At 41.4% G+C, this 25,088-nt stretch overlaps 3 protein-coding genes across 9 annotated transcripts in view; 2 read left to right on the forward strand and 1 right to left on the reverse strand.

Annotated features, from left to right (window-relative positions):
- Positions 1–2,395, forward strand: part of osbpl3b (oxysterol binding protein-like 3b) — a 34,621-nt gene extending 32,226 nt beyond the window's left edge. For all 6 annotated transcript variants that reach the window (XM_019886379.1, XM_019886378.1, XM_019886382.1 and 3 more), the window contains 2 exons: positions 1,707–1,829; positions 2,016–2,395. In XM_019886379.1, the coding sequence (XP_019741938.1) occupies positions 1,707–1,829; positions 2,016–2,112 (220 nt within the window). In that variant the 3' untranslated portion in view covers positions 2,113–2,395. The remainder of the gene's footprint in view (positions 1–1,706; positions 1,830–2,015) is intronic.
- Positions 2,396–3,635: 1,240 nt separating this feature from the next.
- Positions 3,636–12,032, forward strand: gsdmeb (gasdermin Eb). Of its 2 annotated transcripts, none has more exons than XM_019886384.1 (10): positions 3,636–3,745; positions 4,036–4,300; positions 5,685–5,877; positions 7,569–7,740; positions 8,512–8,632; positions 9,777–9,896; positions 10,427–10,554; positions 10,623–10,800; positions 11,229–11,302; positions 11,394–12,032. In XM_019886384.1, exons 2-10 carry the CDS (start codon positions 4,096–4,098, stop codon positions 11,622–11,624), a joined length of 1,422 nt encoding a protein of 473 aa, XP_019741943.1. In that variant the 5' UTR covers positions 3,636–3,745; positions 4,036–4,095; the 3' UTR covers positions 11,625–12,032. The 2 variants fall into 2 exon arrangements, with proteins under 2 accessions (XP_019741943.1, XP_019741944.1); XM_019886385.1 differs by having other exon boundaries at positions 3,675–3,751.
- A 133-nt stretch (positions 12,033–12,165) lies between these two features.
- LOC109525665 (MAGUK p55 subfamily member 6-like) lies at positions 12,166–25,062 on the reverse strand. The gene is made up of 13 exons (XM_019886386.1): positions 24,671–25,062; positions 23,234–23,307; positions 22,790–22,915; positions 22,273–22,391; positions 20,168–20,320; positions 19,007–19,162; positions 18,129–18,356; positions 15,990–16,121; positions 15,622–15,724; positions 15,479–15,550; positions 15,232–15,393; positions 13,715–14,055; positions 12,166–12,984 (listed from the first exon to the last, which is right to left on the reverse strand). The coding sequence occupies exons 3-12, from the start codon at positions 22,818–22,820 to the stop codon at positions 13,856–13,858; spliced, it is 1,356 nt and encodes a 451-aa protein (XP_019741945.1). The 5' UTR covers positions 22,821–22,915; positions 23,234–23,307; positions 24,671–25,062; the 3' UTR covers positions 12,166–12,984; positions 13,715–13,855.
- Positions 25,063–25,088: the final 26 nt, after the last annotated feature.

A 25,088-nucleotide genomic window follows, 5' to 3' on the forward strand; every position in this document is an offset into this window, starting at 1 on the left:
AATAAAAATGATGTTGAATTGTACGTATTCCTTGATGGCTTTACTTTTCCCCCAAATGTGTTTCTAATTCTACCGTTTGAAAATGAGAGTTACAAGTTAACCGTTTCAGGGAAAGCAGTTACTATGGAAGACTGCTTATCATGTGATCGGGTTACAGGTTAGCATTATTGGCGCATGAAAGGGTTAATAAAAACCTGCTAGCAAGGAGACCGTTCGATTAAAGCCAGGTTAGCGCATGCTAAGAAGAGCCGAGACATTTTGCTTTGTCTCAGGGAAGTGATACTACAATATCAGTGAGAGACAGGAATAATAATAATAATAATACATTTCATTTATAAGCGCCTTTCAAAACACTCAAGGACACTTTACAATCAAAACAAGAACAATAAAACCACAGATAAAATTATAAATAATAAAAGGAGAGATGAATTTAAACAGAACAATGTCACCTTGCTTATTCGGGCACTAAAGAAACATTTATAGCAAGGTATAATTATCAGAATAGAATATATAGATTTTGTAAGTGCAAAGAAATGTTCTTAGAACAAACGGTAATTCACTGGGCATCATATCTCTTCCAGTTGTGTGTTCTTGACGTGCTGATCAAACCTCAGAAAAACGATGAGAATAGTAACTGCCCTCGTGGCTTCTTGCGCATATCTCTTCAGTTAATTTTAGCTCACGTTTGTAAATGTGACAAGTGAAGAGTCGAAACGTAGGACGTTCCAAAATGATACCAGAGCTTTGTCCTGTGTGACAGCTCACATTGGAGAAAATGACATAATGTGAATTATCATAAACAGCGTTTCTCTCCACAATTTGTTTTTTTTTTCTCGCCCCCAAAAAAACTAGACACAATGTATATCTATCCGTTTTTCGACATCATTTGTCCCCATTAGTGGTCGGGGTGAGCTGGAGCTCGTCCCAGCTGTCTTTGAGCAACTGGGGGCACATCGAAATAAACATTTGCCGGTACATTCATTAAAAAAAAAGAAGAAGAAGAAGAAGAAACAGAAATTGCTTTTAGGATTATTACCATTTTGTGCTGTTCCATAACAACATCTAAATGAACACCTTCCAAAAAAACAACTTGAGTTTATTAAAGGGGAAGTCAAGTAAAAAAATGTCTTCACAATAATATGTTCTATACAATCCACTCGTATAAACATGGTGTTTTGATTAATATTGCATTTGTGGAATATGAATTATGCAGCAAAATCCACCCATTTTTTTGCCATCTCGGGCGGCCATTTTACCTCATGATGTCGACTGAAAATTACATCGGTTGCTCGGGGGGCTCAGAAAACGACCAATAATGGCTCAGCTTGTGAATGTCACATGACCAATCTCAGAAAACAGGCGTATCTTGATCGGCCGATATCTCATTGTGATGTCATTTTCAGTCGACAGCAAGTGGTAAAATCGCTGCCCCCTGAGATGAATGAAAGTGGGCGGAGTTTGCTGTTCAATTTATATTCCCCAAACGCAAAATTAATCTGAATGCGCCGTGTTTAGAACATATTAGTGTAAAGAACATTTTTGACTGGATTTCCCCTTTAAACAGGTCACTTTGTATGGAAATCGACCAAACTGAGCCATCAACCCTTTTGATGTTTAAAAGTCACATATTCATGATTTTACATCCAAACAGATGTTTTCTTCCCTTCTTTCCGTGATAATTATGTTATGTGCCGCATGGTGTGCAGACTGCTGGAGGAGGGGAAGGTCGAGGCTGCTGAGGAGCAGAAGCAAAGGATTGAACAGCTGCAGAGAGAAAGACGACGAGTCCTTGAGGAGAGCAACGGTGCACATCAACCAAAATTCTTCAGGTAGCCTTAATCTCTTGCCATAATACGTGATGAGGACACATTTGAATGTGCTTATTTTGCACTCTTAAAAGGCTTTATATCCTGTGGAATTTTTTTTGATCCAATATGAGAGCTGCATTGAACATTCTACGTTTACAAAGATGACACTGCCCACTTTTTTCTTTGTCTTTCTTCATTCATGCTTAGGAAGTCGAAGGATGACACGTGGGTGAGCAACAAAACTTACTGGGACTTGAGGACTGATCCTGGCTTTGCCCACACAGATTTCCCGACCTTGTGGTGACCTGAACTGAAACATATTCGCAGCCAGACTTCCAGTGGAAACAGGCGCGTTCAGCGCTGACCCTTCTTTTGTATTGTTATTGCCTTAACAACAAGTGCTTATCTAAGTTATGTAATCATATTATGCACCATGAGAATGTTGATCATGATACAGTGAGTCCAAAATGGAGAAATGTGAAAAAGGATGACCAGTCCACCTCATTACAAGCGCCTGCTCATTTAGAGGGTACTAATGACCTGGTACCACGTTAGCCAAGTATTGAGTGGATTCTGTCATTTAGACAATCTCTTGTTAAAAGTATTGAGTGGATTCTGTCATTTAGACAATCTCTACCTCAGAGATACGGTAGCCTTGTTATGCCATTGATTAACATTAACATCCGATATTTATTCTGCACATGCCTGATGCCTTATTAGTGGTACTGTCATTTTATATTTCAGTTGTTTTTCCGTTTCATGTTTTTAAAAATGTATAGTTTGTAAGGTGCTCTGTAAAGGAAACAGACTGAAAGTGTGTGTGTGTGTGTTTTTTTTTATTTCATAACAGCAGTGCTAATTATTTGTTATGACTCTGTTGACTCTGTGAGTGATGCAAACTGTAGGAGCCGGAGCATCACATACTCATTCATTTGTTCACCTCATCCAATGGGCCTTTGGTTCCACTGACATGCTGGTGCAGTCCAAGCTGAGTGTTTAAGCGGTGCTGCGTCATCTCAAATAAATGCTGCGATGCTTCCCTCTTGTGGAGTCTTATGTGTGGTCAGGTCTTTTTTTTTGTTATGAGCCGTTTTATTCTTCGGTCTTGTGCAATTAAACTTCATTCTGTGACTTGTTCTGGATCGCACAACTGTGACCAATACAGTGGAAGTTGTGTATTCAACAGAAAGGATGTCTGCTTAATGGTTTTGTCTACAGTTGCACTTCAGTTTAGTCAGTCCCCATTCATTTGCAAAACGTGTAACGGAGTCATGCACTGTCACACTCCGTCGTGGTCCGTCACATATGCACTCGGCCAATACATGCTGTACTGATATTTCAATTGTTCTTGCAAACTATTGTACGTTTCTAAACGTTGCAACTATATCTAATGGGAGTTGAATATTTTTTGGTGAAAAATTGTATACGGAGGCAGAACTTCAAACGTGCAACATATAGCCATCAAAATTTCTAGTCAGTACACTTTTCATTTTAATTGTTGACAGCGCTGACTTACTGATCATTACAATTTGTAACGTGGTCACAGGACGCAAGAAGGCACTCTCACTCACAACCGTACTTTATCTTTTTGTTTTTATAACTATTACCTAGAAGTATTTTTATTGTAATTAGGATTTTACTAGATCGAGTTAGTGTCGGACCAAGATCTTGTTCCGCCCGCCTCGGTATATTGATTGACAAGCAGCGCTGTCGTATGTCAAACCTAACTTTTATCGAAATGTTTTTAATAAATGTAGAAAAAATGCTCAATGTTTGCTTCCGCTGTCGGTGTAGCCTTATGTCCATTGTGACAGGAGTTTTATTGTTTTTCATAAACTAAAAAAAAATAATGGTCAAGGTCTGCTTCCGGAATTGGGCGTGGCCTTGGTTTGGCCAACTTGACAGGAGTCTGTCTTCACGTTGACTTTTCAATCTTGGTGTGGGTAAGTTCTTAATGTCTGTCTTCTCAAAATGTGTCTCGACTGTTTCGTCGACTTAACGTTACAGCGAAAACTAACGTTATACCGCCTCTCTTTGTTCAAGACGATTTTGGATAATTGATCAATCTCCGCTGTTGTAGCTGATGGGTGCTAACTGTTGTCTTCGTGCACGGACGACTAATTGCAGGAAATCATTCAACTTTTTCATTGTGCCTTTTAGACGCTGAGAAAATTTTAGAATTAAGGTAAGTTAGAATCTGCATGTTTAACTTCCTTTTTCATTGAAGGAGGGGCCGAGTGTCTGTCTGGGAGTCAACTAGCCGTCTAACTGCCCTCGTTCCGGAGAGATGTTTGCCACAGCCACCAGGAATTTTGTGGACGAGGTGGACCCCGGTGGTTTGTTGATCCCGATGAGAAGCGTCAACGACTCCATCGCTCTGCTCACTGTGGTTGTGAGCCAGAAACCCTTCTGGTTCTGGCAGAAGCCCAAACATCTGCCCACTGACTTTACCCTCAACGACCTCCTCGTAGGAGACACGCCTATTACGCCAGGTAAACAAACAACAAAACTAATAAAACTGCTCTAAAAACTAAATAAAACAAACGGACTTTGAGAAACGAAATTTAAAACAAAATAAAGACTTACTATAATGAAAAATCCAAATCTATTATAACCCTGGGCTGCACTGCGCTTCCATTACAGTATGTGGATGTTAATTTTTATTTCTTTTTTTTTTTCCAGTAATATTTCAACCTCAATGTGTTGCCGTGTCAATGTAATCTGTCCAGGGCCTTCAGAATCAGTCGTGGTGCGAACAGCCAAGTGGTCCACAATAATGTCGTCATATTTCCATCTTCTGATTGATTGGTCAAAATTAGCAAAACAAGTTGTATTAGCAACGATGGTTAATTAAGCCTACTGACACATGCACATATTTAAGGAGAATATATTATGGAAAACCCTAGCTAGACTTTTTAATTGTTTGTACACACTGATTTTTTTAATAACCTAATTTAAATGATCCAACCTAGTAAATCTTTTGTTATTTGCCCATTGCTGCAAATGTTACATTACCCAGTGGTGACCTCACACAAGCGCTCTTTAGTTTATGTGCAGTCTGAATGTGTACATCTGTTGCTGCTGATATTGGATATTAAGTGTACTTTAATTTTTAATCCTTTTTGTGTTGTGACTGAAGAATATCAGAGACTTTTTATTAAGACACCTGGAAATGTTTTGAATTGTGTCAAATGCGCATGAAGTTTATTGGTTATGTCAGTGGTCCCCAACCTTTTTTTGCGTCACGAACCGGTTGAGAGACAGGGCGGCTTAATAAAAATAGATTTTTTTTCATGACTCTTAAAATAAAAACTCATCTCACATTTTCATGCTTTCTACTTGGATGTGACCTGTTCAGATGATTCAACATGCTCTTTGTATGACCTTGTTTTTGCCAAAATACTTTGCACAACGGCTTGCTCCACCACGTCGTCACTTCCACAGCGCGTTGGGGCAGGAACTGTCGTGGAAATTTGACCATTAACAGTACTAACTTCTATCACATATCCTGCTCTCTGTAAGGGTTGCGATCCAAGCTCGCTGATGTGCAAGTTTGTGGTTTTCCTGTACTTTAGACATGTGGATACAAAACCGAATGAATTGCAAACCGATGTCAAGACGGGGTCACGGTCCCCAACTTATGCACACGTTTTTCTTTAAGGTCGAACAAAAAAAATTAAATAAAATTGCACTGTCACTATGTCGCCCTGTACTAAATCGTCTGTGGCCCGGTGGTGACTGTCACTATGTCGCCCAGTACCAAATGGTCTGTGGCCCGGTGGTTGGGGACCACTGGTTTATGTAACTGTTTTAGATCCACGTACCGGGTCATATATTGTTTCAAGTCTACTAACTGACGTGTCTTTCCGTCTGTAGTTTTAACAGAGATAGACTTCATCAAATACAATGGGACGTATGGTGGCCACATTCAAGGGTCAGTGGATGCCACATTCATCCAGTCCAACGTGAACGTGGAGGGAAAAGAGTCTTCCAAACTCCAAATGTCATTTGGCAGTTTGAAGAAAGACGAAGTCGATGTGCGCAGGCTCCTGCAAGATTCAAAAAACAGGTTTGATTCACCGAATGTGTCCTCATTGAAAAAAATAAAATAAATAAATAAATAACACTACAAAGTCATCAAGGTTATGATTTATACATATAACCTATGTTTGTCGAAGGTCTCCAAAAAAGCAGGAATGTTCTTTATCGGATCACAAAGTTGCACTGCTAACCTTACATGGATCTGTTGAATATTTGACAGTTGCATTTCCGCTGTAGGAACAGAAATCCAAGGACCCCCTGTATGCATTGAGTATAAAAAGTCTACACACCTCTATTTAAATGCCAATGTTTGTGTGAATAAATCAATACGATCAATTATTTCAAGTCCATTCCCACCAGTAATCCGGCCTACAGCACAACCTGAAATGTTTTAGAGAGTTGAAATGAAAGTAAACAACAGATCTCTGTTGTTTATTTAACACAAAGGTAACCTTACCCAATTATCCAGACATTACAGTAAGAAGAAGACGGGAGATTGTTGTCACATGCGAACAGTAGCGTGTAGAGTCAGACTGTTTAGTACAACCTGAAATGTTTTAGAGAGTTGAAATGAAAATAAACAACAGAGATTAGGTGGTTGCATAAGTGTGCACACCCTCAGTAACTGGCGATGTGACACATTCTCCCACATACATTTGGGAGATTCTAAGTCTGTCATTTTTTTCTTTGTAAGATAACACAAAGGTAACCTTACCCAATTATCCAGACATTACAGTAAGAAGAAGACGGGGGATTGTTGTCACATGCGAACAGTATTGCGTAGAGTCAGACTGTTTAGAATCACTCTTCTTTTTTGCCCCCTTTTTATACAAAACATTAAGAAACCTATTTTTTGTTTTGTTTTTGTCTTTCAGAATGAAATTTACAAAAAACATTTGAAGTTACATGTTTTATGGATAGCATCGTTACATTATAATAAATACACAGCAGCACAGTATACAATACAGTAAAATAAATGTACTGAGAAGAGGCATTTTCTTCGAGTATGAGATTGTTGTCACATGCGAACAGTAGCGTGTAGAGTCAGACTGTTTAGAATCACTCTTCTTTTTGGCCCCCTTTTTATATAAAACATTACGAAACAGATTTTTTGTTTTGTTTTTGTCTTTCAGATTGAAATTAAAAAAAAAAACATTTGAAGTTACATGTTTTATGGACAGCATCGTTACATTATAATAAACACACAGCAGCACAGTATACAATACAGTAAAATAAATGTACTTAGAAGAGGCATTTTCTTCGAGTATGAAACATATATTTGTACAAATTGGTTGCAATAATTAAATGATGGCGGTTCTGCCAGCTATAGCTTGTGAAATCTCCTGTGGCAAAACAAACAGACAAAAAAAAATCTGTTTATTCAAGTTGAATAAAGGCATCCATTGGAGTGAACGTCACGATTTTACAAAATTTACATGTACTGTATGATTATTTTTCTCAAGGTCCTTTCACAGGAGGAAGAAAATAAACAGAAATTTCGAAATCAGGGGGAAAAAAAAAACAAACATTGTCGAAAAATGATAAAAGTTTAGTGATGGGCTCTGAAACGTATTTAAGAAGACATTTGAAATGGCTAGAATAAGTCACCGTTTAAGTTTTGTTTCTATGGGACACCGTTTCCCTTTCATACCTGTTTTACTGAATTGCAAATTGCAAGATTTGTGTCTGTCATGTACTGACAATCAAATGTCCCACTAGGGTACTGGACATGTCCCACTGTCTGATCCAGCAGACCAAAAAAAAGTGTCAGGTGTTTGGTGTCGTGAAAGAGCGCATCGTGACCAACCAGCCATGTAGTGTCGTCGAGGAGCTACAGCAGGCCGGAAGCTGCGCTGGGACCTTCAGCCTCTGGGGTCTCAAGAGTCCAAAGGTCAAACTGGAACGACTCACATACTTGTTTTCTACGATATCTAATCTTCCCTTACATTTTACTACATGTGCAGTTTAAATGTGTTGACTTGCTAGCTGCAACTTCGGCGACTGTTGAACCTCCACAAAGTCAAATGCCCCCCAAAAAATTGTACAAGGTGAATGAAGGTCCGCCATTTGTTGTGCTGCTTGCCTCCGTTAGAAATTGGAACTTATTGTGACTTAGGCAAGCTTTTGGCTACCGTACAACATGAGCAGTACAATCAAGTCGATGTCAGTCATATATTTTTACATTTGACCAAACAGATGCTAACATAAATAGTCATCGAATGCATGCTCATGACGATTATGGACATGACAAGCGCAGCTGACAATCGGATTCCTGTTCCTGCTCCGTTATGTGTCTGTCAGGCGTCGTCAAATGGTGCAGAGTTTTACTTTAATTTAGTTCTTCATATGTGATTGTCAAGCGGTTAGCATGTCGACCTCACACTGCAGAGGTCAATCCCGCCTCCGGCCTTCCTGTGTGGAGTTTGCATGTTCTCCCCATGCCTGCGTGGGTTTTCTCCGGGTACTCTGGTTTTCTCCCACATTCCAGAAACATGCATGGCAGGCTGATTGAACACTCGAAATTGTCCCGAGGTGTAAGTGTGAGCACAGATGGTTTTTCGTCTCTGTGTGCCCTGCGATTGGCTGGCAACCGGTTCAGGGTGAATCAATTGATTGTCTTTAAGAAGACCGCCAAGTTGAAGAAGTGCGTATCTTTGTGCAGGTGTTGCTGAAAGACAATGCTAGCCTTGGCAAAGACAGCAACGTTGCCATGGAGATTCCCACCAACACCACCCTTGCCTATGCACTCATTGACCTCGTGGTGAAGCATGACGGTCGCTACGGTGAGCTTGCATTCGATTTCAGTCATTCCATTCCAAAAGTGAAATTAATATATTCTATAGATTCGTATGATACGGAGGGAAGTATTTAATATGTTTGATGACTATATTTTACAGCTAACAAAAATAGCTTGAAACACAGACACTGACCTTCTGAAAATTGCACTGTATATGAGTTCCACTTTTTGATTCAAAGCAGCGAATCAAATTAACTTTTCCATCGGAATCTAATCTATGAAGCTGCACCTGTACCAATGTATATGCAATCTACCTCTACTTACGAAATTAATTGGTTCTGGAAGAAATTTCTTCACTAGAAAATTTAGAGACTTAACGAGAAAAGTAGAGACGCGTTTTCCATGTAAATACCCTAATCCGTTCCAAGCCCCCCCAAAATTCAGACATAAATGTTTTCTAAAGCAAAAAAAATGCATCGAAATATGTAACAAATACATGTTACAATTATTGCACAATAAATGAGAGTTGTGCATAATGTAAAAAAACAAAACAAAACCAAAAACAAAGAATAGAGTAACAATTAAAAATGATGGCCATTTAACTTTTAACTGCGTCCTCATCATTTTTTTACCCTCTTTAGTTCATGTTGTCTCTTAGAAGTGTTTTTTGTCTGGCGTTTTGTATCGAACTGATCCGAAGACGTTTGCTTTTGTCCACTTTTAACGATGCATCGAAAATGTCCAAGGCAAACATCAGCATAGTGAGAGACCGCCCGACTGATGAACACTTTTTTTCTGGGTGATTCACATTTATGTAAAAATTGGAACGCTTCATGGCCCGAGGGGCGAATGACGAGGACGCTGCATCGACACATATCTATCTATTTATCTATCGACACACATTGACACATTCAGTAGAGGTCCCTCTTAGCCAATGGGATGCCAGGAAGATGCTAGCTCAGCCAATGGCAGAGCAGCGATAAGTATGTTGCGTTCAGGAAACTCGGAGCTGCGAGTATCAGCCCATACTGTATTTTTACCTTTCGAATCTTGAAATTTCTTTCGGAACAAGAGGCAGTATTTTCCTGTTGAGGTGTTTCTTAACTCGAAAATTTCGTATGAAGAGACGTTCGTCAGTAGAGGTACCACTGTACAAGTATTTGAAATGACTGTATGACATGTTTGCACAGAGCTGTGTCTGATGTCAAGCGAGGGGGGCTTCGAGGTCGACAGCCCCACCCAGAGAAGTCTGGCAGGTGTCCCTGGAGCTTGCGGGCAAGACCATCCTGACGGCAGCCATCTTCCACGAGGTCAATTATTGCCAAAGCTTTCATTGTCTCGTCTGCACTCGCCGGCCATGTGCATGACTTGTTTGCCCGCTTACATTTACAACTCTGCTTCACAGCTCTCGCAGTATTTCAGTTGATCCCAAAGAGTTTTTGATATTGAGGTGAATTTTTGAAGCGTTATGTATGACACACCTCGAATCTCGGTTGCCAAAAGTTTTTAAATGTCAAAGGCCCTCACAGGATGCCATCAGAATACAGCTGCTATTCTCTTTTTTTCATGTTCAGTTGGACAGTCAAACTTTGACTGGGAGTGGCTTAAACTTGGATCTCAAATGTTTGCGTGCAAATCAAAGCAAAAAAAAAAAAAATTGGCCGAACACCAGCTCTTATCTCGAAAAAAACGTTCAAGTTGCCCGAGAAATGTAATAATTCAGTTGTCCTGAACAAAGCCACCGGTTTCAAAATATAAATAATAATAATTGTAAAATGACAAATACCTGCTCAGCAATTACACTCGTGACAATGTTGACGTTTCTCCCTGACATTTGCAGAACTGAAGAATCTGGGTGCTCATTTCCAGCTGCTGGCAGCTCTTCCCGCCTCCAGCAGGTCTTCTCTGCTCGAGAAAATAACAGCACTCATGGTAGACAAAGCGGCCCTCAATGCTCTTCAGAGTGTGGTAAGATGACTCAAATGCTTTGATTGCTTGACTTAATGATCGCTTCAGATCGCCCTCGTCTCTCACAGTTGGACCAGATGATCCTGGGAAAAAGTGTTAACACGGTCGACGTTTCCGAGGCGCACAAACAAAGCATCCAGCCTGTTCTGGAAGTGCTGAAGGAAGCGGAAGGTGTGTCAGCAGCACAGATGGAAGGCTCCGTGACGGTCCTCAGTGCACTTCATCTTATTACCAGTGCTTTGAGTGGTGAGCATGACTTTTTTTTTTTCAACATCTAAACATTGTACTGGGCACCACACATTTTGGTGCCAAGAAAGTTTCAATGGTTTTAGGGTATTTTGACGTCACTGAATTGGAAAATGGAATTGTTTTTCCTGAGTTGGCTCGAGTTTTTGAACAAAACACGCAGGCAAGCAGAGGAGCTGCAAAATATCAATAATTCAGAAACTAAAGCCAATTCAAAGTAACAGATCGCACTCTCTGACTCCGCTGCTCAAAATGACCCACAAACCATTAAAATATCATTGGCACCTGAAAAAAAAAAGTTGGTCAAGACAATTACCGGTATGCATTTGTTCTTTTACTTGAAGGGTGTTCCTTTTCTACATCTGCTGCGTGTTTTATCGCCATTCTCACATCTTAAGTGCACATTTGCTCTGAAATTTGCCTTCCAGAACTGACTTGTGACAATCTTGCTGCGCTGAGAGTCTGCAGCTGTCCAGACACGTTAAAAGTCATGGACCTTCTGGTTTGTACAGAGAATCCCAACCGCGCTAAAATGTGTTATTTCATTTATTTACTCTGAATGGGTTTTTAATTTTCGCTGCCATCTGTTGCAGGTAGAGCACTTGATGGAAAGCGGGGAGTCGCCGGCAAGCGGCGCGGACGTCGCTGCACTGCCAGAGAATGTCTTGCCTGTCATGGAACATCTGTTCAACTCCTCCGGCATGAGCCTGCAGAGAGACGGCGACACGGCCAGGAGCCAAATCAACCAGCTGAAGCAACCAGGAAACCAACCTCTCATCATGTGTATTGCTCTCCGAGGCCTCCGCTCACTTAACCCCCACTAACAAGCGCTTTATAAAAGACCTTCCACTGTGAAGAACAATCATCCAAATTGAAAAGCACCCAATAACATCCTTCAAAGACGAATCACTTTTTAAATTGTATTACAGCACAATTCACTTTTAGTGTTTGTAAATATGCTTTGTTCATGTCAGATGACATTCTGAACTTTTCAAATGAAAGTCTGTTGATTTTTATGTCTTATCAAATGTTGAACGCTTTAGCACTCCTGTCGAAAAATAGTCATGCCATTTCCTTGGTTGTTTGAACGGTAAGCGGCATATTAGCATACATAAAAGCATATCTCGCTTCAGTGCATGCCATAGTCTGTGTGGATCATGTGAACCCATTCAAATATTCTTCATTCTGTCGTTCCTGCCTTTAAAAAAATGAATTAAACCGTTACACCTCCATTTTGAATGTCTTCATTCTTGGTTTAAAAAAAAAAAAAGATGCAGTCAGACTTGTTCATTACATAAAAAAACATTTATTTAACATTTGAAAATACATCTTATCTGAAATATAAGTAAAATACACTTTTTTTTTAAGTCAGTCAATATTTTTTGAACAGTTAAACTGTGATCACATCAAAAGGGACGGTTTACTGAGACACAAGGCCCTGATTAACTCAAAGGGCTATTTTTGTAAGTCAAATGCAGCACCACATTGAATGAGAGAAAGCAACGTCAACGTTCACATGGGATTTGTGCCCGGCTTCATAAGGGAAATAGTTGATGGGCACAGCAAGCCTTCAATTTAAATGAATTTCATCTGAACCAGAAATGGGAGGGGTGGGGGGTGGGGGGGGGGAGCAGGGTGGTGATTACGAGAAGAACGACAGTACAAATAGTGGCAAAATGAGATGACAAAAGTGTAAACGCAAACACTGAGGTGAGGTATCAATCAGCAAGCCCTCTATTATCTTAGCAGAATAAATAGACAACTGACAAGTGTGACATTAAATAATGGGACATGGAAACGTAATTATTTTTTGTTATTCAAAACATCCTGACACAATATGACTCCCAATCCATTCGATGAGTATATTAAACGAGTTTGCCAATAAATAAGTACACTTCCTGTGTGCTGTGACTTGCATAGTGTGCAGTGCAGTGTCTCCGTTCACATGGCAGGCGTAGCAGCTCAGGATAGCCCAATGTCCAGTCGGATCGAAGGTGGGAGGCAGCATCAGTAGACCCAGCTGACCGGGACCCACTGCGGCTCCACGAATAGTCTCTCTACTGCCTCCTGCAGTTGGTCGAAGGCCTTGTCCAAGTTGTCGTTGTAAATGGTCAAGTCGAAGAAGTGGCTGTAGGCGCGTCGGATCCTGGCGCTCTCCTCCACCGTTCTCTTCAAATCGTTCTCCTGCGCTCACACGGCAAGAGAGATCAATATGAACGCGTGTTTCGCATACCTGACACATCTTGTGCTGTCGTTCTGTTTAAACTGTAAAGTGAGGTTGCTTGGCGACAGCCGGTCCGTGTGCTTTACGCAAAGCGCATTGCTGCAAGTTATTTGCTGGATATTGCTTGCACCAGCAAACAGCCTTACTAAAATAAGTACCTCTGACCTTGGCCCATGTGACTCAAGATTGACACAATGCGAACGTATCATCAGATTCCAGTATGACTTGGCTCACTGATGGAAACCTGCTGTTCATCCTGACAATCTCGACAACACACAACCTTAACCCAAACATAAACAGGTTGCTGAGAAAAGACGCAAAGTACCCAAACAAAACCACACAAGAGCAAATTAACCAACTGAGAAGCACGCATTTTCTTTTGTGACGTCACCATGTTGCAATTTGTCAACTTGTGGCAGATATTTTTATGAAGAGCAACATATTTGGAGTTGAAGTTCATTCATTTTGGAATGACATGCTGTCTGTTTTGATTAAAAACAATCAGCTTCAGTCTGTTCACTAAATGTTTATCCTGTTCGGCCTGTGACCAAAACTGTATTTTGAGTTTTGGCCCAATGGGCACCCGAATTTGACAGCCTAAGTTTGTCTTTAAAGGACTAAAATGTGCGCTTGAAACTGAAATAGTTTTGAAGACAGTGGTGGGTGGTCCAAATTTCCTGTCAAACTTACGGTAAGTAGTTTGGTTGTAAGTCCGGCATCCACGACAGCTTTGTGCATATTTCTCAAAGTGTCCAGCTCAGGAGCGGCAATGAAGACTACAAAGGGCATGAACTCGGCAGTCTTCAGCACTTTCAAAGCCTGAACACAATTTCAACAAACATCAGAAAACGAGCCTCCACCCCCCTCCGTCACCTCGTGGATGGAGTTGATTTTGGTACCATAGAGGTTGCCGTCGTATTCGCCGTGCTCCAGGAAGCGGCTGTCCTTGATGTCCCGCTCCATCTGATGCCGCGTCACAAACGAGTAGTTCTGCCCGTCTCGCTCTTCTTCTCTGGGGCTGCGCGAAGTGACTGAAATGAGGGAAAAGGACGCAAATAAACATCACACGCCTGGGGGGTGGGGGTGCTTGTACCTACTTCCAAAGAGGCATTTATTATACTATAAAAATGAATTTTAAAATAATACATTTCAATCAAATTTAGAATGTAAATTATTTGCTCAACTTATGACTGACTATACAAAATAAAACAATTTTCATTTTCAAAATTATTACAGTTCTAAGATATTTCAAATACATAAAATATTTCAATAATTTAAGCTTGCATTTGTACCCAATGATACTAAAATAATAATATATATGAAGTATATTATATGGTAGTTTAGATGGTAATACAAATTAATTTTCATAATTATAGTTTAAAACTGTTTGTTTTATTTTTCTTACTCGCTAATACATAATCCTTTGGGTTAAGTTTGTATCAAATTGTGATAAATATAAAACATGATTTTTAAAGCGGAAGTCACATCAAAATCTTCTTGACCCCAATAGGTTCAATGTGGCCCCACTCGTCTCGGCGTGGTATTAATTACGGATTAAGATTGCATTTGTGGAAACCCAATTAGGCAGCCAAATCATTTTTATGCGTCTCACGGGGCGGCCGTTTTTCCACTTGCTATCGACTGAAAATGACATCACGATGCCAAAGGGAACGACCAATCACGGCTCGCCTGTTTTTTGGGTTTCGTCATGTGTCGTTTGCAAGCTGAGCCCTTCGAAGATGGCATCTATTAAAGATGCTGCTTCAAAAATTATGTGAAACATGGCAACTATTAGAGCACAGCAGAGTAAACGTTGCTTTGAGCTACAGAGAACTAAAGCGGTCTTGCTCCATTTTTGTCGTTTTTAAGCAAAGTGCAGCCATGAAAACTGAAATGGGGTCAGACGAATACTGGTGGAGACCGAGATTTAGTTCCACGTGTGACAACTAGGGGGCAGTCCAATACTACACTTGGGTGCCAGTTCATCTGCTCCTGACTATAAATGAATCTTAATTTATCACATCTCATAACATATTGTTAGACTTCTGTCCAAGTAATCATTGCCGTGTAAATCGCCAAGCTGCCAATCTCCCAGATTCATTCAGTTTTGACTCACTTCAATGCAAAATGGCAAAAACAAAGCCCGCCCGCTCAAGTCCTCAGCCGCTCATTTGACAGAAGCGTTTCCTTGGCTGAGAGTCACTCACAGGGCACAGTGGTTCCATATCGGAGAGGATTCATGACGATGAGCCTGTTTTTCAGGCTCCGCCTCCCAACACCCTGGGCACCAATCAGAACCAGGGTTTTCCTCTGGAAGGGCGGCATCTTGGCCACCTCCTCATAGATCTGCAGCTCGTAGCGGTCAAATTCTGATCATTTAAAAACAAGCAGGACGTTGGATTGACTTCTCTCGTGTGTGTGCAAATAGACTTTCAATAGGATTGTGACACGCACCTGCATTCTTTGCAGTGAGGTACATCATTTTTTTCTTCTTCTTTTTGACTGCGAGATTCCCACAGAGCATCCCTGAATGGCACGCAAACGTCATCGGTTCCCTGTTGTGGTGCCGCTTGAACGTGAAGGTTACTGGCACTCACCTTTACCCGACAGATCCCAGTCTTTCCTCACAAACGCTTTCCGCTTCTCCTCCAAGAACTGGCTGGGGATGAGGCCGGTTGCTCCGCCCACAACACTGCGTGCCTAGAGCGGAACGAAGAGCTTGGGCAAATCACTCCCTTGTCCGCATTGTTAGTTCATATAGTCGAACCTACATCGAGAAATTTAAACTTATGTGTTCGGCGAGCTTCGAATTCGTTCATTCTATAAATGCGTCATGAAAGAAAAGATGTGAAGCGTTTGGCGTTCTGGTTCGCTTCACGGGACAATGCCACTGATCAACGTCATGCTTCTGGTCGAATGTTCTCTTTCATCTGCAGATATCGGAATTCAGAACGCGCCAACTCACCTGCCACCAGTTGGGATCCTCCTTGTTGACAACGTGAAGGATGTCTCCCTTCGAGAAGGCAAGGCCCGCCTCTTTACAGGGAATCAGGTTGTCTGAGGCCGGGTTGTAGTTGAAATGGGGCTTCAGGTAAACCTGACCAGAAATGACGACGGGTTTACCTCAATCAAAACCAGAGAAGAGGGCGGCATGACATTTATTCATGGCACAGATTTAAAATAAAACAAAACAAGACCGTGACGTGAATCTAACCGAGTTTCACTTTGGCGAGCTTCGATGATTTTCTAATTTACTGGAATGCATCGGCCAGTGTGATGACAATAAAAACACCACTGAAAGCAAGCAATTTTTAATGCGGCTGAAATGAGCTCATTGGTCAACTTTGATCAACTGATGCTTCGGGAAAAAGGTCACATGATGACATAACGCTGCATGCCCATTCCCCGCTGCTGTGCTCATACTGTAAGCACAAAAGAGGGCCCTATGTCCCAGATAGTGTGTGTGTGTGTGTGTGTGTGTGTGTGTGTGTGTGTGTGTGTCGGGGGGGGGGGGGGGGGGGGGGGGATTGTGTTAATAATAGATGCCCCTTGGGCTCGGTTTACACTGGTTTGGCATTCGGAACACACACAGGTCAGGAAACACTCCCTAATGCCAATCGTCAAGTGGTACATTGTACAGTAATCCCCAGCTAAGCCATTCACGGGTGAAAGGGACCGAGCCCTGCAGCAAAGAGTTGGAAAACCACGAGTAATCGACGCGCCGCCTAAAACATTTACCTTATTAATTTAACTTAACACCACAAAGTGATCTGACGCAAATCTGGCGGTCAAATGCTTCGACCCAATGCAAAGCGGCATAGACGGGCAAACAAAACCAGATCCGATCAGCGACTTCACTGATGGATCGACAAATTATGACCTGACAGCTAATTGAGATTTTTGCATAAAATGCAATATATCAGCTGATTGGATCGAGCCAATCAGACCTGTGTGAAGTCTAACCGGAAGTGCACGCGTGCGTGTACATGTGGCGAAACTCTCCGCAGCTTCCACGGACAAACCAGGCTCAACTTGAGCACCAACCGACACATAAAGCTTGCCTCTCCGTCGATATGTATCACTTTCCCTTTGGTATCTTAAGATACATGTTGAATATGATCTGTGATCAACTTGTAACTCAATTCACTTGTATATCAAATCGATATATTCCCGATCAACTCATTTGAACGGCCATCACTGAGTTCCAGCACCGCAAAACATCATAACTGCGTCATTAATAAAGAAAAATAGGATTGTATGAGACTATCAGTATTGACATCATTGGCTCCCGTGAATCGAACCTAGTATCACCTTCACTGTTCCGAGTAGTAATTAAAAGAGGGACATAATCCCTGTTCCACGTTGCTGAGCAACGGAGGGGAATCCCGCGCTGTACATTTTTTTTTCGCAAGGAAGGTTGCGGTTGCAGTTAGCTTTCCGCGGTTAGTTGTAACGAAGGCCTTTTCACTATTTTGTGGGAAAAACATGGTCGTTATAACGAAGTTTACGTTATAACCGTGTTCGTTGTCAGCTAAATCATCAAATGGAAAATGAATGAGGTGAAATTGGGACTTTGAAATGTGAACGTTATGGGGTGAAAACGTGAATGGAATACGTTGAAAAGAGGTTCGACTGTATTTAAAAACAAAGGAAATAAAGAAATAAACTTGTTTCAATCAATGTCAAGCCACAACAACTGTATTGTGGGATGTGTGCCTTTAAGGGGCGTGGCTTAGAGTGCTGTCAGGAGCCTGGCCTGATTGATCTGCGTTTCAGCGATTTTGGGCTTACCGCAGCTCCTTGCGAGTGTTCTCATTCTGTATTCGTGTTTAACTACTTTATCCATTCATAAATGATTCTGATAATGATTGACAGGTCATAACTCCAAAAATAAAGAACTTGGGACACTCGTAAGTCACCACTGTACTACTTTCCTAGTTAGACAGGGTTTTGCGGCATATGAGAAACACCACAAAAATCTGAAAATGTGTTTTTTCCGTAACTAGCTGGGAAAGGAAAAAGAATGTTGGATAGGAGAATTTGTGAATAGTGAACCACGAATAGATGGGAGGATTTTACCAGCATACCACATTCATGTCCTCACCTGTGGAAGGGCCGGTGAGTCTTTGTAGCTGGGCAGCACCTTCAGCGTGACGCTGCCACTGCAGTCCCTGAGCAGCTCCTGCAGCTGGTGCGGGTCGCCGCCCACCTGGTGGCCGTTCACCTCCCGGATGACGTCGCCTGCGTGCAGCATGCCCTGCCGGTCAATGGAGCTGCCGTGCAGGATCCGCGCGATGACCATTTCTCCTTGCTCCGCGCGGAAGGTCACCCCCTGAAAGACGTGCTTTGTTATCGCGCCGCCGCACGTCATAAATTACACAACAGGCCCGCCGTGCGGACAAAGTCATTCGGGAGAGGCAGATAAAAGCAAACGTGTGAAAGACAGTGGAAATAAAAAGTCAACACAACATTTTGTGACATGAAAAAAAATGAGTAGAAGATTAATCACAATGTTTTCCACCATTTATGAAAACAATGATCGCCAAAAAGGTTCAGCCTTGCGTTCATCAGACCATCAAACGTTTTGTCGCATGTGTTTGGGAGACTTTGTGATGGTCCTATGAAGTTCAAAAAAGTTTTTCTTGAGCTGCAACTGCGGCCTTAAACAAATTGGAGGGAATTAGGAACGGTTTAGAATTTCAGTTAGTCTGAGCACAAAATCTTTAAAGCTTATGCTAGGAAGAAAAAAAAAGTCAGGAAAAGCCTACTAGAACATCCGAACACCCAAAGCCCGGTTATAAGTGGGTGTGTTCACTTCTGCAACCACATTATTTCAGTCGAGATGGTGGAAATTGTGAATTTGAAATAGTTTGTCTTGGCTTATTCTTATTCTTCTCATTTCAACAAGACTTCATGTCCATCAGAACCCAAACGTGGCGAGGCAGAGTGACTGCTGCCGTAGTTCCTCCGCTGCTTACATACCAGCGGTTCTCCGGCTTTCTTCTGGATGCCAATCATCCTGATGGCGTCGGCGGGCATGAGACAACTCGCCAAGGCGTCGGTGCCGTTTTGCAGCGGTGCAACGCTTGGCATCTCATAGCACTTTGCAGCCACTTGGTCATGAGCCTCTATCAAAGACTGCAGAAAACACAAGTGAATAACAGAATTCTAGATTGCAATTGCAGCTGTAACCAGATCATAGGGCTTGACTTAATCAGCTTAATCGATTCTAGTGAACGCCCGCATTTGTGGTGGATAGGGACTGAGCCCTAACAGAGTGAAAATCAGCCAGTGATTAACAATCCCCCCAAAAGGGTTTGTAATTGTCTATACATGTCACGAGACGGCAGCAAGAACAACTAAATGAAGCACATCGTGGCACTTCAAATCGTTTACTTTTCTCGATTAATTGATAAGATAGACAGATTCATCAATTAATACAATAATCATTAATTGCAGCCCTAGATTCACAAGTTATAGAACATAATCATTTTTGGAGCACAGATGAGCAAATTCCATGTTTTATTTTGAGGCCCTATCACGCAGCCATACAAAATAATTCAGTAGATGGAAAGTAGAACGAACAAGCAAGCGCCTTTGATCCGAGCTATCGTGCAATTCCAGGAACAAATACAACTGTTATAAAATGGCCCATAGACATGCATAATACACCATATTAAACATAAAATCCGTTGCATCTTTTTTTTTTCCCGTGATCCAAAGCCCTCAAAAGGAAGGGCCCCTGACAGGAAAAAGGTTAGCCATTTGTGCACGACAAGACACGTAAAACCGAAATGATTTCTGTCCACTGATAAACGCAGAGCCCAAGAATAAGAGCAATATTCTTACCCTAGCAGCAACAGCAACATCGGCTGGAGACTACAAAGTGCATCAGCAACTCAAAATACAGGAGGTGACACAAGTGCTCTGCCCCTCTCGTTTCCGACAAACTAGGCCTGCCATTGGTCACATACCCTGCCCCGGTCCACTCCTACCCATGCCACAGAGAATGAGTGGTGGGGGATAGGAAGGGTGGTACAACTTGGAAAAAAAGGTTCTGATGAATGTTTCCATGTGATGGGGGGGGGGGGGTCTATTCTACGACAGAACTGCGGCTGATTAAAAGGAAGAGGATCAAACTACCTTAAAATGAGGCTCCTGGAGGATGTGGGTGAGCTCCACAGTGGCAGCGTCTTTTTCAGTCAGCTTGTTGAGAGAGTCCAGGATCTCGGAGATCAGCTGAACGTTGTCATCTCGCACCGCTTCCAACTTGACCTCCTCCAGCCGCTCGTGAGCCTGTGAATGCCGACACAAAATGGACACATTATGTATCCCAGTCATCCTCGAACCTTTTGCACCAAGTACCTCCTAAAAAAAAAAAATACAATAAAATACGGAATGCTCCCAGTGAAACCATATTGACTAACATTAAAATAGTGTAGTAGGTCTAAGTTTTTATGAAAATAATAACTTAAAAACGTTTTCATGCCAATATTTACTTCTCCTCAGAGATTCCATGGTATTCAAAAGAAAACTTTTGTCTGAGAGTTGATATTTTATGGTACCTTCCTACAATAATGGCCTCGGTCATTTTTCAGTCTTTTCAGAAAACACAAAAAAATGGACCACTTAACAAAGAGTGTATTTATTCCAAAAATGATTAATAGTCACACATTTTCATGACCTGCTCAAATAACAATGGAGATCATTTAAGCAGAGGTGGCCAGTATCAAGGAGACGACTTCAGCAATAAAAATAAATAAATTCAAAAAACAATTAAAAATGGCATACCGTACATCCAGCATTCTAAATCACGGGAAGATGCTTAATGGGATACATTGATTCGACAAACAAGCACTTCTCGCGTAAAAATTAGGTTTTAGTATGGTTTCTGCAGTAGTTCTCAAAATTCAAACAGCAAATGACATATGAAATATTCCAAAAAAACGACATATATTTCCTGTAATAGCGTGAAGAAAAAAGCTATACAATGACCTGTTAGAAGGCGTGTCAGTCTAAAGACGTACACTTGAAGACATTTAAAAGATGAATCCTTGCCAACCTATCAGGAATAAAATGTTACGTAATAGAGGATGGGGGGGGGGCACAGTTTTCTAAGAGCTACACGCTCCATTGTTCTATAAATAGACTGACCGCATGGCTTCAATCTCTACCAGTGCTTTATTATCATGCTGTTGGACTCATTGACCTCAGTTAACACATCTATTTAAGTTGTGTAATTACGTAATGTTCACATTATGTGAAAACACTCCAGTTTAGACCTTGCACAGTTAAGGTATGGTCTGCTACTGCGCGGTGCACAATCTGGTTTCATTTCTCACTCTGGTTGGGGCCGTCAAAGGTAATCAACTTTCCTACATTTATTGCAATCGGTTGAGGATGACGCGTATACGAGACATTTGCGATTTCTGGAGAAAATGCATGTGAATGCTGAAAAGCCGAATGAAAAAAATATGGATGCCTGTGGAATGAACAGAGAATTATTTTGTGGGACGTGGACATTTTTGAAATGCTGAAAATTAGTACCGGGGTGAATTAAAGTACCGAACGCTTTGAATTTCAAATGGGAATAATGATGTGAATCTGTTTTTCTGAATGTTATTGAGTCAGAACAAGGGAGGTTTGGGGTGGTAATTTTAGGAGTGAAAATGTTGAATTTTTGGACAACGAGAATTTGGGGCACGTTGAAAATTGCTCCCTCGGTGAATTGTCTTTGAGCTGCACTTAAAGGGAATGAAACAGCATGGCCTGCCACCTCATGATTTTTCAATCAAACAAATGACATAAACAGGATTAGGTTTGTGTGGCCTTGGCGCAGGCCTGTGCTGTGCCGAGTGCCATTCTAGTTTACCATTATGCTTTTTTGTTGTTGTCAGTCCCTTGGCCATAGAGCACTAAAAACAGTATGACAATCATGAAACCCCAGTGCATTTGTTCACCTAAGAGTGAAATTATTTTCTTCATTTTTATTTGTGAGTTCCAGATTATTCGGTCATGCATATAAAAGCAATTCATGTGAAATTCGATTTTTTTTTTCTTGAGGAGTTAATATCCTGTACATGATGACCGCGTATAGAACCGCGGTGCATGTCTACTTTTATTTTGATAAACCTTATTTAGCTTCATGAGAAGGGACAAATATTTAAAAAAAACGTCTCTCAATATGATGCGGTGCACTTTGATATCACTGCACGATAAGTAGTGAGTGGATGGCATGTTTTTCGTACCTTTGCGAGGGAGCGGACGATGCGGCTCTCCATGATGCCACGGAGGAAGATGAGGTCGATGTCTTTGGCAAGCGAGCCAGTGGGCAGGTCTTTCAGGTTGTCCAGAACCTGCTGCATGGCTGAAGGGATGAAAACGAACACAACATCAAGAATGCGGCTACAGAAAACACTCAAAATAAAAGAGCCAACCAATGTGGGACAGTCAATAAATGGGCTAGTTCACGTTCCCGAATATACTTGCACAGACAAATTCTTGCACCAATAGACGTGCCAGAGTTCACACAGGAAACTCTGCTATTGTATAAAAAGCCTTACAAAATGTAGGAACTAGGCGGTTTCATAACAGTGTTTGTACCAAATGGATTTCCACACTCACGGTAAGGACAACTCAAAAATAGATAAGTGGACAGGAAAACGTTTGAGAAAGAAAGCAAAACTTCTGGATGCCATTTAATCCTTTGAGTTCACAAGAGGCCTGACCATACAAGACCATCTGCAGATTCTGGCAGCAGCTTACCTGAGCCTGACTTTGCATTGGCCACAGTCATGTTGTGTGCTCTTCAGTTTTAGGATGGCAAAACCCTCTCCACAAAGTCAAATTCTATAAAACAGCCCGCCTACAGCGACCAGAGCAACTGCAGGGCTAAAAAGAAGCCAAAAAGACACTTAATGTTGAGCCTTAACGTTGGACACCATGACAAATGAAAGCACAGACATTTATTGACATATATCACCACGGAGGAAAAGATGACAATGGACGTTGTTATGCTAATGCAGATAGGAGAACAAGGTGTGGCACTGAATGACAAATGATGACTCGACTCCACTTCTGAAAAAAGTTTGCTCATACACTTACAGTGGCCACCAAAAGCCCAAGTAGGAGGGTGAGCTAATACAAGTATAAACTTGTCTATCGTGGAGAGCAAATGGAGAAGAAAAACAAAACAAAACAGTACCTCACCGACAAACTGTGTTCAAATCATTTGCACGGCACTCCAACATGGAGTCCTAGTCTTCGTCAGGCATCTGGAACCCCTACGTCACAGAGTGAGAGAATAAAATGAATGGGTACTGGTAAGTCAAGTACGGTGGAACCTCTAAATAAATCCATCCAAAGTGGTGCCTCTGAAGTCCTACAAAATGTTCAAACAAAGACAAAGCCGTCTCAGTTAAAAACATACAATTCCATATGAAACTTATTCCATGCCTTTGAGATATGGATATTGCATGGGCCATTACCGTGATATCGATTTTTCCCCGATATATTGTGTAGCCCTGTAAGATAGTGTGACAACATCCTTCTTTGGGAGGTGGGAAATTGTTACAAACAACCTCGATTATCTTTATAATCGGGCTGTTTGATGTTAGTGATGTGTGATGTATAACTCCGGCTGTCTAGTTTTATTTTAGAGCTAAAATGTTTTGTGTTACAGGCCATATTTAAGTGAAATATGGCGCACAACTATTCAAAAAAACAACACGGAGTTGGATGTTAAAATGTGAAATTGTTCCTCCACAAAAAAATACATTTGACCGTTCAAGACAAGTTTTTGACCAAAATTTAACTGAAATAAAACACTTTTTCACCGCAATTCCAAGACGTAGGTCTCCTACTTGGTATCTGTGAGTACTCGAACATAAGTACTTGTACTCCTAAATGTGAGAAATACTGTAAAGTCGTATCATTGAATCAAGAGCACAACGTTAGCAAATCTATGGAAACACGATGTTATGCCACTGAGACACCAGATCGCTTTTGATTTAAAACAACCAAACGTTTCACTGCAAGCACCTCACGTTTCTTACAGTTCAATTAATTATTTTATCAGACCTTTTTGTGTGTTTTACACAGGAATCTATACTTTAAGTACAGAGTATGAGTCCTTCTGCCATGCCCGAAAATAGCGGAGCAGCGCGCTAAAATGTACATTTGGATTTTGGTTCTGTCACGTTTCGCGGTCGCTTTTTAACACCGCGATGTAGCGTGGCATTAGCCGAAGTCACTACTATCCATTGATTAGGACAAATTTCGAGCCATGCCAATCACGCAACAATGTGACACTTTCAAAAACGACTGCGCCCGAATGTAACCCTCGGCGCCGGATCAAATTTAATTATTTCAGTTAGCATTGGTTAAAAGTGTTTACGAAGATGTTAGCGTAGCTAGCACAAGCTCACGTGCGTTTATTCATCACTTCCATATTGATCAAATGTATCGCTATGTAAGGAAATATAAGACAAGCGTCTCAATGTGAATAACCGCTGGGTATACATGCATAAATGTCATTAATATCCATCAATAAATTATCCGAAGGTACAACGCTTGCTGAACTATACTAGGAGTTAGCACTGCTTTGCTAACATGACTCGAGTGCAACATTTAAACGCGTGTTTTTACCTGCTCTATTCACTGGAGTCCGGTCACGCTCGCTGAATTAATTCCACCCGATATGTCCATTACAATCGTTTTATTGCACACAAGTTACACGCTTGTTTAATACTCAGTGTGCGTGTCTGCCAACCAGGCAGCCAGGATGCTGCGCCCCCTTTTTTCCTCCTTCACTCAACTCACACAAAGCTTCTCTGTGGATCACGTAGGATGTCCTTCAAAGTTGTGGAGTACATCTTCCAACGTGGACAAACCACCGCTCACATTTGCTCTAGACTCCCCCATTGACGACATTACATCAAATAATGCGTTTTGGTTGACCTTTGCTTCATTTTGTGTCCTCCTGGACCCGATCTGACAGAGCCACACTTAAAAAATGGCAGCCGACATTGAGGTAGAGTTTACATTTTATTAGCTCATCAATCTG

Source organism: Hippocampus comes, unplaced genomic scaffold, assembly GCF_001891065.2.
Source record: "Hippocampus comes isolate QL1 unplaced genomic scaffold, H_comes_QL1_v1.1 scaffold335, whole genome shotgun sequence".
Classification (NCBI taxonomy): Eukaryota; Metazoa; Chordata; class Actinopteri; order Syngnathiformes; family Syngnathidae; genus Hippocampus; species Hippocampus comes.